Here is a 13,898-nt window from a genome sequence, read left to right on the forward strand (position 1 = left end):
TTTTAAAACATGTGACCTAGATTGGTTCTCTCCGTTTGCCAGTGAGCTCTTTTGCTATTATGCTTGAAGCACTACTGCCACGTGGGGAAAAAAAGAACAAACGATTAACACATTCAATTGCATAAAATTAAGGACTGAAAACCACAAAAGAAGACAGCAGAGCATGTGTACATTTCACCAAATTCACATCCTTATCCAAAGAGCAAACTTGGGGATAATGTGAAAAATGAAAATGATTTCGGTTTATGACACATCATGGTTGTTTTAAATTAACTGTGAGAAAAGAGCAACGATAAAATACCTGGCAGAGCGGGCCCCCAGACTAAAGCCCATGTAGCCCTCTGCGGGCAGAGAATCATCGCCCAATTCCTTAAGGTCTTGTGGCCCAAGATACTTGTCCGTGTCGCCTGTCATTGCATCTTCACCTGCGGATGCACAAAGCAAGCCCAAATCAGAAGCTTCCCTTTTGAAAATGTGTCTGTTGGGGAGAAACCTGTTCCTCCGGTCATTGGCCAATCACCCATTTCTCTCATGTTCATTTCCCCTCATCCCCCCCGGATAATATTTGAAACTGCCATTAGAAGGAAAAAGTATAGGTAGAGGTTAGTTCATCATTTCAATAGTGAATTTATTGTGACCACCTAGAGGGGTGGGATACGGAGGGTGGGAGGGAGACGCAAGAGGGAGGCGATATAGGGATATATGTATATGTATAGCTGATTCACTTTGTTATAAAGCAGAAACTAACACACCATTGTAAAGCAATTATACTCCAATAAAGATGTTAAAAAAAATAGTGAATTTAAGCAGCAGAAAGAGCTCCTGGCATTAGGTACCAATTTTAAACCATTTCTGTATCTCCTTCCTCCCTGCCTCAAGCCCCAGCTGACTAGAAAGGTTGATCTCTTCTGTCAGCTAGAGTTTTCCTGGCCCAACCATGATGAGGGCAGCTTGTTTGAATGGACCTGGATTGCAAAATAAGAGGCATCTCTTCATTACTGTTCTGCAAATTGTATGTGGGAAGGGAATCGACTTTATTTTAAATGTTCTTCTCACACCCAGGATTTCAATTTGGGGTTTATGTAAAAAACTAGCAAGTTATTTAATCTGAAACTACAACTGCTCAACTGGGGAACCTTGAAACACATCCATTTTGAACTGTTTCGAAATCTATCAAATTAACAACTCAGTCCAGCTGCCCCAGTGCTTGAACCCTGCTTGGAAAGCAGCTCTACCTTCAATAGAGATCAAATGGGGGCTTCAGTAGCTGTAAAGAAGGATGAAATAAATTGCTCTTGAACCACCTATACAAAGAGTTAATTGCCTAAAATACTTTTACTAGCTACACACGTACAACATGACCTCACACGGGAATAAACCACATTCCAGGGGTGACAGGGCAGGTTTTCCAGATGCCTTTTGCCCTCTGGGACATTTCCCATCCTTCTCAAAATGCAGCACGGGCTGTGGAAAAGTTCCTTTCACAAACAGGCAAACCCTATCTCCTTTTTCTGACTCTTGTTCTACTGGATACAAGCTTGGCTGGCCGAGCCAGATTTCAAAGGAGTACATGTTATGTTTTCTCAAAGGTAAGCGATTTCACCCACTCCAGCTCTATTTTCCAGTCCTTCATTCAGCACTGTTTATAATTTCCATTCATTTAAACTCGGGAAACCACAAGAGCTCAGCTTTTAAGCTACCAATCCAGTCTAAAAATCCAATAGCAGCTACTGTTTTCGCCAGTGTAAAAACCAAACAGATCAACTTTCCATAGCTACCCGGCTACCCGGTACCAAGAGATTATTTTCAGTAACTATTTACAGCTGGGCTGCTTGCACACTCCCTACATAGGAAACAAAAACAGCACACACCAAGTACGACTTAAAGAAAGATCTTACTCTGTGGCAAAGCCATTTCCACCGGGCTGGGCTGATCAAATGTTTTCCTGATGTTTCCAGGAATCCCTGAAGCAGTGATTTGGACTCTACCTCCAAATCAGCCCAAACCAGTCCCTGGGTTGGATCCACTGTCTTCACCACTTCCTCCAAGTTCCTCTCAGCATCTTCGTCTCCTCGCCAGCAACTGAAGAATTACACATCTTTTCCTGCCCATCAGTGTTCAAAGATTTTCAATATTTTAGATGAAAAAAAAAAAAAAAAACCAAACCCCAAATCTGGCTACATTTCATTGAGATCAAGATCCTTTTTGATCACTCCGCAGACATCCTTTTAAAACTCCTTCTGATTGGATTAAAAACTGCTCTGGCAAGCCTCTAGCAGGATCGAATGGTGACATAAATGCAAGCCCCTGAGTTATTTGTATGTTAATATGAGGACTGCTCCAGTGTAGACTTTCGGTAATTTGATACCGATGCCCGGTGCCTAACCGGGTAGCCGAGGCAGCCTGAAATCTAGGGAGGGCCGGCGAGTGAGCCACTGCATTTAATTAGGAGGCGACTCTTCTCCAACCTGAAGGAAGAAACGGCCAACCCAGGTAGAGAGGAAAAACAGGAGAAGAAAACAAAGAAGCGGCCCAGGCAGGGAGTGGCAGAGAGCTCCAGGCAAACTTTAACTTTGTTCTCAGCTGGGAGCCTGGGTTATTTATGGTCCCTGTCAGGTGGAAGGAGGGGAAAAAAAAGAGAGAGAGAGGGAGGAAGGGAGGGAGGGAGGGAGGGCGGACCTGCCCTCGGGTTGAGGTTGGGAAACTGTGGGGCAGAGGGAAGCGGCCGGGATCCTCAGAACTCTCCCAGAAGCCCTGGAGAACGAGCTCATCACCGCTGCTCTTGATCCAGAGCTGCGGGAAAGGAGAAGGGAGACCAGCCGGGAAAACGGAGTGGATATTGTCTTAACTTCAGCACAAGCTCTTGCAACTCTCTGATCCGATTAAAGTCACTAACTGGTCCTCCCTCCTTGAGGGGTCCCTGGCGAGGGGGAGAGGAGGAGGAACCGGGGTTGGCTGGGGAGGTCGTGGCTGCGAGGGGCTGCAGGCAGCCAAGGAGGCGCTTCTGTCACTGCGCTGTTCCGCTGCTTCCCTCTCTCTGGGGCTCCTGGCCTCCCTTCCCAGCTGTTCCACCCTGTTTTTGTTGGCAGTGGAGGGAAAAGCTAGCCGGACTTCTGCATCCTCCATCTGGGTACACAGGAGAGGCAATTTCAATTGCTTTTTCTCAGAAGAGCTGGAGCGTCGGCCTAGAAAGGGTCAAGGGTTTGGACATGATCTTGAAGGAAGTGGTCTGCAGCACTTTTGCATATATTGCATCTATCTCTTCGACTGTTACCTAAATATACAGAAATGTGAATCTGTAGAACTGAGGAGGTGGGGTACAGATTTGTGGTTCCTGGATCAATGCATAAATAATGACTCATCTAATATTCAGACGATACGACACCTGGTGCTTTAATTTGATCCGCCCGGCTATAATCAACACTGAAAATACCCAGAAAGTGAAGGGAAGCCATTTATACTGCCTGGTACCTATGGAAAAATATTCCCCCCAATAATAATATAAACAAAAAGAATCATTTCCAACTCTTTAAAGAATGGAAGGGGAAGTCATGGGTAACATGGAGAAAATGTCTGAAGGTCAATCTGTTTTCCACAAGTGCACTTAAAATCCAAACTACTGGGACTTCCCTGGCGTCCAGTGGTTAAGACTCCGCGCTTCCACTGTAGGGGGCACGGGTTTGATCCCTGGTCAGGGAACTAAGATCCCGCATGCCACATGGTCCGACCAAAGAAAAGAAAAGAAAAGAAAAATCCGGGCTTCCCTGGTGGCACAGTGGTTGAGAATCTGCCTGCTAATGCAGGGGACACCGGTTCGAGCCCTGGTCTGGGAGGATCCCACATGCCACGGAGCACCTAGGCCTGTGATCTACAACTACTGAGCCTGCGCGTCTGGAGCCTGTGCTCCGCAACAAGAGAGGCCGCGACAGTGAGAGGCCCGTGCACAGCGATGAAGAGTGGCCCCCGCTTGCCACAACTAGAGAAAGCCCTCACACAGAAACGAAGACCCAACACAGCAAAAATAAATAAATTAATTAATAAACTCCTACCCCCAACATCTAAAAACAAAAAAACCCCCCAAAAAACACAGATGCGATGCCTCAATCAAATATATGAATGAAAGAAAAGAAAAGAAAAAAATCCAAACTACTTAGCAAAGCCTGATTCAATGGTGCTCGCTCATTCAAGCTTCCTAACAAGACCTGCAAAGAAAGGTTCCTTCCTCATGACTTCTTGGCCAGCTTCTCTCCGGCCACTCCTATACACCCATCCTGCCCTTCTGTTACATATAATTCTTTCAGTCCCTAGAATTCCTGAAACTCTTTAGACTTTGAACCACTACATAGGGTGTACTCCCTTGATGGAATCTTTACCCCTCTTCTTCTCCTGAGTAGTTTCCCCAATCTTGGACTCTTTCTAGAACACCTCCCATCCTCCACTCACCACCCTAAGTTCGGTGTCCCTCATGTGGGCTTCCCTTATCAGAGTGTATTGGCGGGAAAAACACCTGCTTGGTCCCTCCCATGGAAGAGTGAGATGAGAACCCCAAAACCAGAACCCAGGTTTTCCTGGACCTGCCATATTGTAAGTGCCCCATCAGTATCTTTGGAATTCATGATTGCTTTTATTAAAGAGGTTGGTGGTTTCGCTTTTTTTCCCATCTACATGCCACAGCAACTTCGTATTCATTTGGCATGCCAAGCTTGATGACTGGTATACAGTAAAATTTCAATAAAATTAAGTTTCTATTCTTTCTCTACATATCCTTCTTAGACTTCAGAAATGGTCTCTATGAAACCAAAAGAAGCCCAGAGTTGGGATGGGGTTGGGAGGTGTTAATACATTTGGCCAAAGATTAAAGCAGTCTTATGACTATTAAGTAATAGTAATTAAGTAATTATGCATTTACCATTTTAGAATGATGAAAACATTTCTTACAAGGCACGGAATTTAGAGGTAAAGGCAATGGTCTTATTTTAATGCAATTTTGCATAGTAGGCGGTGCCTGGATTCAATTTCAAGCTTCATCACTTACTGATTAGGTGAACTCTGGGATACTGTTTACTCTGAGTCATAGTTTCAACCTCTACCAAACTGGGATAACAACTCTGCCTCTATCCTAAGACCTCTTGGGGGGATTAAATGAAATAATGCACAAAGAAAGGGTTTAGTCAGCACTAACTGTTAGTAGTATTCAGTAACACAGCTTTCTTTAGTGTTCAAACATCTGAATGCATGAACTCATATAGTTAGCATTTAAAATGCTACTATTGATACTGCTTGGGGCAAAATCTAACCATAGCACCAAGCCTCCCTGCTCTGCATTGCCTAACACAGGGCCAGGTTCATCACAGATACTCAACAAATACCTGTTGATTGAATGAATGGAGGAACAATATTAATACAACTAACTCTCATTTCAATAAACAAAATATTCTATAATTATTGTATAGTACGACACACTAATATACCAAAGATTAGAAAGGAATGAGATGAACTCTATTGAGTGTCTTGTTAACTGCCTCTAATCCATTCTATAATCCCAAAGTATTTTGATTAGTAACAGCTTCTGACCAACAGGTACAAATAATTATATTTGTAATATAACAAAAGTAATATTTCTATGAATGAACAACACTCATACAATATCAGATATATTTAGTTACAATATATGTATTACCAGAACCCACAAATTTTCACTTACTAAATACTCGTGTGGGTTTGTGTTTCCTAGAAGCGTTTGGTGCAGTGGCATAACAGTTGTGTTGAAGATAAATGTGACTATTTTCTAGCAAAGAAGGTGTGGTAGCTAGTGTTTAAAAATGCCCTCTCTACCCCATCCAATGAACCAACTCTCCTTGTATCCATGCCTGTGTACTGCCCTTGTTTAAATCTGAACTGGCTCAATCTTTGAACACTAAAATGCAGGGGAAGTGATGTTACGTGACTTTGGACTTTGAGTTCAAGGATACCTTGCAGCTTCTGCCTGAGTCTCTTTGGAGTACTTGTTCCAAAGGGGAAGTTAATCCCAAGGCAAGAAATTTGACGACCATGAGGCCACCTCGTGTAAAGGTGTAAAGAAAGTCAAGGTAGCCATGTGGAGAGAGATGCCAGTCAGCTCTCAGCTGTTCCAGCCATCCCGGCCGAGGTGACAGACCCTCGAACGATGACGTCACATTGAACGTCTGGCCATGTGACTCCCACCTTAGCTACCGTCTGACTGCAAACTCCTGAAGGCTGTCTAGAGCCCAGTTGAGCCCTGTTAACTCACACAACCACAGGAGACGATGATAATAAATTAAACCACTGAGCTCAGAGGTAATAAGTAGTGGGAACAGAGGGGAATGAAAAATAACAAGGTCCAAAGGTAAGGAAAAGTGGTCACAGACAGGGTGCCTAATGCACCCCTAATCAATTAGAGTGAGCTCTGCAGTGCGTTCTACGATTAGTGTAGACAAAGTCTGGGGGAAGCACACGGGTGAGTGCCACCAGAGGAGGCCTCACCTATACGGAAGGGACTTTACACCTTTCAAAATCATGAGCACTGATGTTTTTACTAATCCATTTCTGACAATAAAATACCAGAGGCTGGAAAATGTTTAAAGAAAAACCCAGGGCTGCCCTGGTGGCGCAGTGGTTGGGAGTCCGCCTGCCGATGCAGGGGACACGGGTTCGTGCCCTGGTCCGGGAGGATCCCACATGCCGCGGAGCAGCTGGGCCCGTGAGCCATGGCCGCTGAGCCTGCGCGTCCGGAGCCTGTGCTCCGCAACGGGAGAGGCCACAACAGTGAGAGGCCCGCGTACCGCAAAAAAAAAAAAAAAGAAAAACCCAAACACCCCAAATCTACCTTGATCTCACCATTCCCCAAATAATAAAAGCTGTTCAGAGGCATTTCACTTCAATTTCGCAGCTACCCCTTCCTCCCAGTCCTATGATGACTAGGTTCAGAGAACAGGTTTCCTGTACTACAGTCAATCCTCCAAAGATTCATACACTCTGTCTACGAGGAAATAATACCAAATAGAATCAGGGACAAAGGAGAGAAAGAGAATATATTAAATGGTTATCAGGACTGTGGGTGGTCACGTAGCTGTGCCTCATTCCCTTTTAGAATTCAACTCACTGGTCCAGAATCAGTACATGGGGGAATATACCTAACCCAACTTCCTTGCAATCTTTCATTATGCCCGCTAATGATTTTTCATGGTGAATAAATGAAACAGTTCTTGTCTTATTATTTAAGTGTTTTCATGCCCTAGGAGTTCTTCTCTTCTCTCTTTTTTTTTTTTTTTTTTGCATGTAATTTTCTTCTATTCTTTTCCATCTTAAAACCACTACCGAGGAATACTTTTGTTGCTTTTCCAGCGGTTGAAAGTTGATTTCCCATCTGGCTGGAGACTAGAATCACAAAGAATATTCCTTAACATAACTATATCAAATTATATTGTCAGAAACTTTGCTCAGAAGTGTTTAATCCCTCTGATGCAAAATGCAGAATCTCCCCAAGGAATGTACTTTGTAACATTATGAAGCTGAAAATAATGGTACAAAACACCTCCAAATGAAATAATAGAAAATCTCCAAATTACATGGGATTTTAAAAAAAGCTAGATTAAAAAGAATAGAGGAACACAGTCTCTATGCTCTAGTGATTGATTAGGAGTTGATTACTTCATAGAACTCAGTAAATAGCCTAACTGAGAAGCAGTTAATGATCAGAATTGAGAAGACAAATTTACTGTGCTTGTTCTGAAAAAAGTGTGTTTTTTGATCATCACATAGCAAAGAGAGGAAATGTAAGCTACTGGGAAAATAAATCCTTTAGCCATTTCTAGTCTACGTTATAGAATAGTAGAATGAGATCACATCATTATAATCAACATCTATATTTATTGAGCATTTACTATGTTCTAGGCACTGTTTGGTGCTTTATAAGTATTATCTCAAGTAATTCTCACAACAACCTTATAGAATAGAATTGTTATCTCCATTTCAAGATAAAGAAAACCCAGTTCACAGTGGTAGAATAAACAGCTAAGATTACTTAGAACATGGGGAAAATTGGATTCAAAATTAGTTGGTTTGACTACAGAGCCCTACTTTTAACTACTGCCAAACTCTACGCTATTGAACAAATACAATAAGAAATCAGTAACCAAAACATCAGCTCCATGGAGGCAGGGGTTTTTGTCTTCTCCTTCCATATCCAGTGCCCAGAACAATGCCTGGCACATATTAGGTGCTCAATAAATGTGTGAGATGAAAGGTCAGTGATTGCTGTTGGAGAAAGGAACTCTATTACTGGAGCAAGAAGGAGGGAGACTTACTTTTCACCGTAAACTCTTGTACCTTGGGAATTTTATACCATGTGCGTCTATCACCTATTCAAAAAATGAATAAAATTAACAAAATAAAACAAAATACAGGGACTGCAGATAAGTCATCTGTGTGTTCCATACACCAGAAAAGGTATTTTGACAAATGTCAGTCTGCCAGGTAGACATTAAGATGTGTATGTGCACCAGCAAGTATCCGGCAAAGAGGAAACGATACGTACGACATTTGACCTTACTTGTCTCTTTAAGACATGGAAGAGAAGAAATGAAATGAAACAAGGCAGGAAGAAGGGGATGCACGATATTAATGTGGTACTTCTGGTAGCTTCCCGGGGTTCTAAAGCAGTGGTTCCCAACCTGAAGGATGCATTAGAATCACCTGAAAACTCGCATTTCTGACAAGTTCCCAAGTGAATCCGATGTTGCTGGTCCAGGGACCACACTTTGAGAACCACGGGTCTCAAAGGTCCTTACAAATGACAGTGATCTAATGGCAGTACTGATTCTATAGCACTCAGTGTCTGTTTTCCTAGTGGCTATTATGAGTATAATTAAAGTACCAGCTCAGCAAGTGAATTGAAGGAATGAGCGCAGTGTTTCTCAAATTTCAAGGGATGTATTTTATCAGCTGGGGACCTTGTGAAAATGCAGATGCTGATTCCACAGGTCTAGGGTAGGCCCTGAGATTCTGCATGGGTAACAAGTCCCCAGGTGACCTGCTCTACTGTGTAACCACTTTGAGACGGCAGACAGTGGAGCGCTGGGCTAGGACCTATGTTAGGAGTAAAGCCAACTACTGCCTTTGAGGCATTTAGCCTCTAGTAAAGAAGCTGACACCAGGACACAAACCATGATACAAATACTGTACTCCTAATGCTGCTGGTTCCTACTGAGATCATGCCTTGTATGTGCTACACGCTGTGCTTGCTAACTGAGCACTTTACATGCACGTCTCGCTTAATCCGCGACCCTGGGAAGCAGGTACTAGTATTTCCAGTTTATAGATGAAGAAACAGATTCAGAGTTATTTGTCAAAACTCACACATCTAGTTAGCGGAGGAGCCTGGATTAGAACCCACGCAGTCGGGTTGCAGAGACCAGGCGCTTCCCCACCTCGCCACCAGGACAGAAGGTGTGTGCGTGGTTACAAAGTATTACAAGAGCACAAAGGAAGAGGGCAGCACGTGGGACTGTAGACGTGGCGGATGCTGAACGGAGAGTGTGTGAGTACAGGCAGGGAGAGAGGGGTGGAAACGGGAAGTTGGCCATCCCAGGCCACAGGATGCAGCCCAGAGGGACAGAACGGGAATGCTGGAGACCAGCGAGCAGCCGGCTTTACTGAAGTTACAGGCAACTGACTTGTAGGAAATGGGCCGGTTGGGTTGGATTTTTAGGGCCCTTGAAATTGGATTATAGACTAACCATTGCCATCCGAGTGACAAGCACCCCCCCATTAGTGGGGGGCAATGCAATGACTTTGTCGCCCCACAGTGCTTTCGTTTTTGTTTTAACTGAAGACTTAAACACTCAAAGCGCTCTCTCTTCCTCTCGTGCTGTCCTGGCCTAATTCTAATCCTAGAGCAGGAAACAGGATACATAGACAGTCGTATCCATCTGATTAAGGAAAAGGAAGGACAGCCATTTTTTGAGCATCTACTGTACGCTGGTCACTGTTCTAAGTGCTTTATGTGTATGTTATTTCTTTTCATCATCTCAGCAACTCCATGGTATTATTAACCTGTTTAGAGACAAATAAAGGCAAATAAGACTCAGCCTATTTTATTTTTTGGAAGGTTCAAATAAGGAACATAAAAATCCGGATAATTTTGAAGAGAAAATCTTTTCCATAAATTCAAAACTTTATGTCTAGCTCCCCTAATGTTTAGACAGTAAGTTTTCATCATGAAGAATCCAAATGACTCTTATTTGCTCATGTCTTTTCCCTCAATCTTCCGATATTTGCATTGTCAGAAGAGCAAGGAAGCAAGAGTAAGAGGGAGGGGCTTCCCTGGTGGCGCAGTGGTTGGGAGTCCGCCTGCCGATGCAGGCGACGCGGGTTCGTGCCCTGGTCCGGGAAGATCCCACATGCCGCGGAGCGGCTGGGCCCGTGAGCCATGGCCGCTGCGCCTGCGCGTCCGGAGCCTGTGCTCCGCAACGGGAGAGGCCACAGCAGTGAGAGGCCCGCGCACCGCAAAAAACAAACAACAACAAAAAAAGAGGAAGAGGGAAGAGGAATATGATAGTATGAGGATGCTGACCCGCTCAAACTTTAGTTCCTTCTTTTCTTTTCTTTTTTTTTGGTTGCACCGCGTGGCTTGTGGGATCTTAGTTCCTGGACCAGGGACCGAACCCATGCCCCCTGCAGTGGAAGCACAGAGTCTTAACTACTGGACCGCCAGGGAATTCCCAAACTTTAGTTCTAAAAGTCTAATTCTAACCTAGAGTCACACAATAAATAAGGGAAAAGTTACTTAGGTTCCAGATGCTCATGCATTTCACTTTTCGTTTTGCAGTTTGCAAGGACTCCTCTTCTGAGAGGCTGATAAAAGGAAGGAGATGGCGTGTCGACAGTGGAGGGGCTATGCCACCCACTTCCCGAGGTCCCCGTGTGTGGCACAGGCACTTCTGGGTCAGGCTGGAGGACTAGTGGATGCTTGGGACTCCATTATCTTCTGGGATGGAAGGAGGCTCAGGGCGAGGCTGCCCAAGCCCAAGGTAGAGAATGCAGTGAGCTCTCTCTCCTGCACCCTCCCCTCCCCAGCTGCCTCCTCCGTCAGGAAGGAGCAGATGCTGGGTCTTTTGCTTCAACCTTTTGTTTTCCAGCATCTTCTGGCAGCAGTGGTTGTCCTTTCAAATCAGAAAGTAAGTTCTAGAATATACTGTTTTCTTGCTTTCCTTCTCAAAAGATGTGAGAGCAATGGGGTAAGTTGAGACAATGGTTAGATGAGCAATGGGTGACATAGGTGGTCTTAAGAAGTGCGCGTCGGGCTTCCCTCGTGGCGCAGTGGTTAAGAATCCACCTGCCGATGCAGGGGACACGGGTTCGAGCCCTGGTCCGGGAAGATCCCACATGCCGCGGAGCAACGAAGCCCGTACACCACAACTACTGAGCCTGCGTGCCACAACTACTGAGCCCACGGGCACAACTATTGGAGCCTGGGCTCTGCAACAAGAGAGGCCACCGCAATGAGAAGCCCGCACACCGCAACAAAGAGTAGCCCCTGCTCGCAGCAATTAGAGAGAGCTCATGCGCAGCAATGAAGACCCAAAATGCACCCCCCCAAAAAAAGAAGTGCGTATCATTTTAAGGGATTCGTGTATCTCTCACGGGAGGGCCACCCACTGTCTTCTTTCTTTATTTCCCTAACTCCAGGTGCCGGTAAGATCCTGGCTTCATAGATGGTCAAAAAGGAATCAGACTTAAATGGCAAAGTCTGCACATCTCTTAAGCAACGACAAGAACAAGTAGCCGTTATCCCACAGAACAAATGACTCTTTTCTGCTCAGGATGATTTTTTTTTTTTTAAGAGTACAAAGTCAATTTGACTCTTTCCTCTTAAACATTATTCTGTTCTTTGTAGCTAGATGTACCTCTTTTTAAAAACTGTATTGCAGTTTACTATTCCTTAATCCAGGCTAGATATAGTTTCTAAAGTAAGCACGCATGACTCAGTGTTGGAACCTTTCCAGATGTAGCAATGAAAAACGTCCCCTGTGATCTTGGTTGGGTTAATAAACAAACCCATCCCAGAAAGGAAAAAGAATTCTGTGTCTTTCCTGTAAAGAGCCAGAAAAAGACAGTGTTGGGACAGACACTGTAATTTTTTCCTATTTTTATCAGTACTCCTTAACCCTAATCCAGAAATTACCCTCAGTCACCTAAGTAAGATTAGATGTTATACTGACTTGGTCAAACAGACACCGAAGAAGAGAGATGGAATGCAGGTGGAAAAGTTACTTGCACTGTTCTCATTACCTAAAACCTATGCCCCTTTTAAAGAAGACTAGAAAATGAATAAATTACTAGCCACAAACTAGCCCTGTGAAATCAGGCACTAAAATGGTTCTTATGTACAGAGAAATTCGGTTGCTACATTCAGAGTGGCCGTGTCATGCCCTTTGGTTCCTTCTGTTCAGTCTTTCTCAGCTATTTGTCTAGACTCAACCCCACATCCAGAGCTCACTGGTCTGGGCTCTTCATTACCTGGGTGTATGAGGACCGTGTGTGCAAAACAGAAAGACGCTCACTGCCCCCAGGTATAAAGCAGTGCCCGCATCATGTGCCTGTTGTGTGCAAGGATCTGGCCTCTTCCTTCTCTTACACCCAAAGTGCTTTTTTTTTTTTTTTTAAAAAAATTTATTTATTTATTTTCGGGGGGCTGCATTGGGTCTTTGTTGCTGCGCGTGGGCTTTCTCTAGTTGCGGCGAGCGGGGGCTACTCTTCATTGCGGTGTGCGGGCTTCTCATTGCGGTGGCTTCTCTTGTTGCAGAGCACGGGCTCTAGGCACATGGGCTTCAGTAGTTGTGACACGTGGGCTCAGTAGTTGCAGCTCGCGGGCTCTAGGTGTGCGGGCTTCAGTAGTTGTGGCGTGTGGGCTCTAGAGCACAGGCTCAGTAGTTGTGGTGCACGGGCTTAGTTGCTCTGTGGCATGTCGGATCTTTCTGGACCAGGGCTCGAACCCGCGTCCCCTGCACTGGCAGGCGGATTCTTAACCACTGCGCCACCACGGAAGCCCCACGCAAACTGCTTTTCACCATGCAGGGCAACAAGCACCTGTTATTGGTTTGTTTTCTGTCTCCTACCTCTACCTACAGGGTGTGCACATACAAGGTAAAGACAGGCCAGGCCTGTTGTCAACTCTCATCCTCAGTGTGCTTCTGGCCCAGGCGCTCGGACCACCCCTTCCCATGTGTTCACATCTTCCCTTGGTTCTCTAACCCCTCCTGTTCCAGACCCTCTGCCCACCATCCTGCCTGCCCCCGGCCAATCATTTTCGGTGCTGATGTTCCGTGGTGTCACCCTCCACTCTCTTCTTTCTCTGTAGTAAGAATCCCAGTGTCGGGGGCGGGGGTACGGGTGGCCAGGTGAGATCCCACTTCCCCATGAAGCAGGTCAAACGTCCTGGGTAGATGGGCAGGGACTAAAAGAACTGGGGGTGTGGGGGAAATTTTATTCAAAATTACAACTTGTTGGGCTTCGCTGGTGGCGCAGTGGTTGAGAATCCACCTGCCGATGCAGGGGACATGGGTTTGAGCCCGGGTCCGGTAAAGTCCCACATGCCGCGGACCAACGAAGCCTGTGCACCACAACTACTGAGCCCGTGTGTCACAGCTACTGTAGCCCACGTGTCTCAGAGCCCGTGCTCCACAAGAGAAGCCACCACAATGAGAAGCCCGCATGCCGCAACTAGAGAAAAGCCCGCGCGCAGCAACGAGGACCCAATGCAGCCAAAAATAAATAAATTTATTAAAAAAACAAAATTACAACCTGTTTTGGGCAAATGAAGAAACCACCTATTGACCTTAGTCAATAAACATGCTAATTCCCTGACAGCTCTTCAA

At 45.1% G+C, this 13,898-nt stretch overlaps 1 protein-coding gene across 25 annotated transcripts in view; it reads right to left on the reverse strand.

The window, feature by feature from the left end:
• Positions 1 to 13,898, reverse strand: part of ANK3 (ankyrin 3) — a 688,018-nt gene that overhangs the window by 103,612 nt on the left and 570,508 nt on the right. For 22 of the 25 annotated variants that reach the window (XM_049696621.1, XM_049696616.1, XM_049696615.1 and 19 more), the window contains one exon: positions 302 to 425. In XM_049696621.1, coding sequence (XP_049552578.1) covers positions 302 to 425 — 124 coding nt within the window. Of the gene's footprint in view, positions 1 to 301; positions 426 to 1,898; positions 2,653 to 13,898 lie in introns of those variants that run through there. The other 3 variants (XM_049696623.1, XM_049696622.1, XM_033406044.2) reach the window with 3 other exon arrangements.

The sequence above is a fragment of the Orcinus orca genome, chromosome 14, assembly GCF_937001465.1.
Source record: "Orcinus orca chromosome 14, mOrcOrc1.1, whole genome shotgun sequence".
In the NCBI taxonomy this organism is placed as follows: Eukaryota; Metazoa; Chordata; class Mammalia; order Artiodactyla; family Delphinidae; genus Orcinus; species Orcinus orca.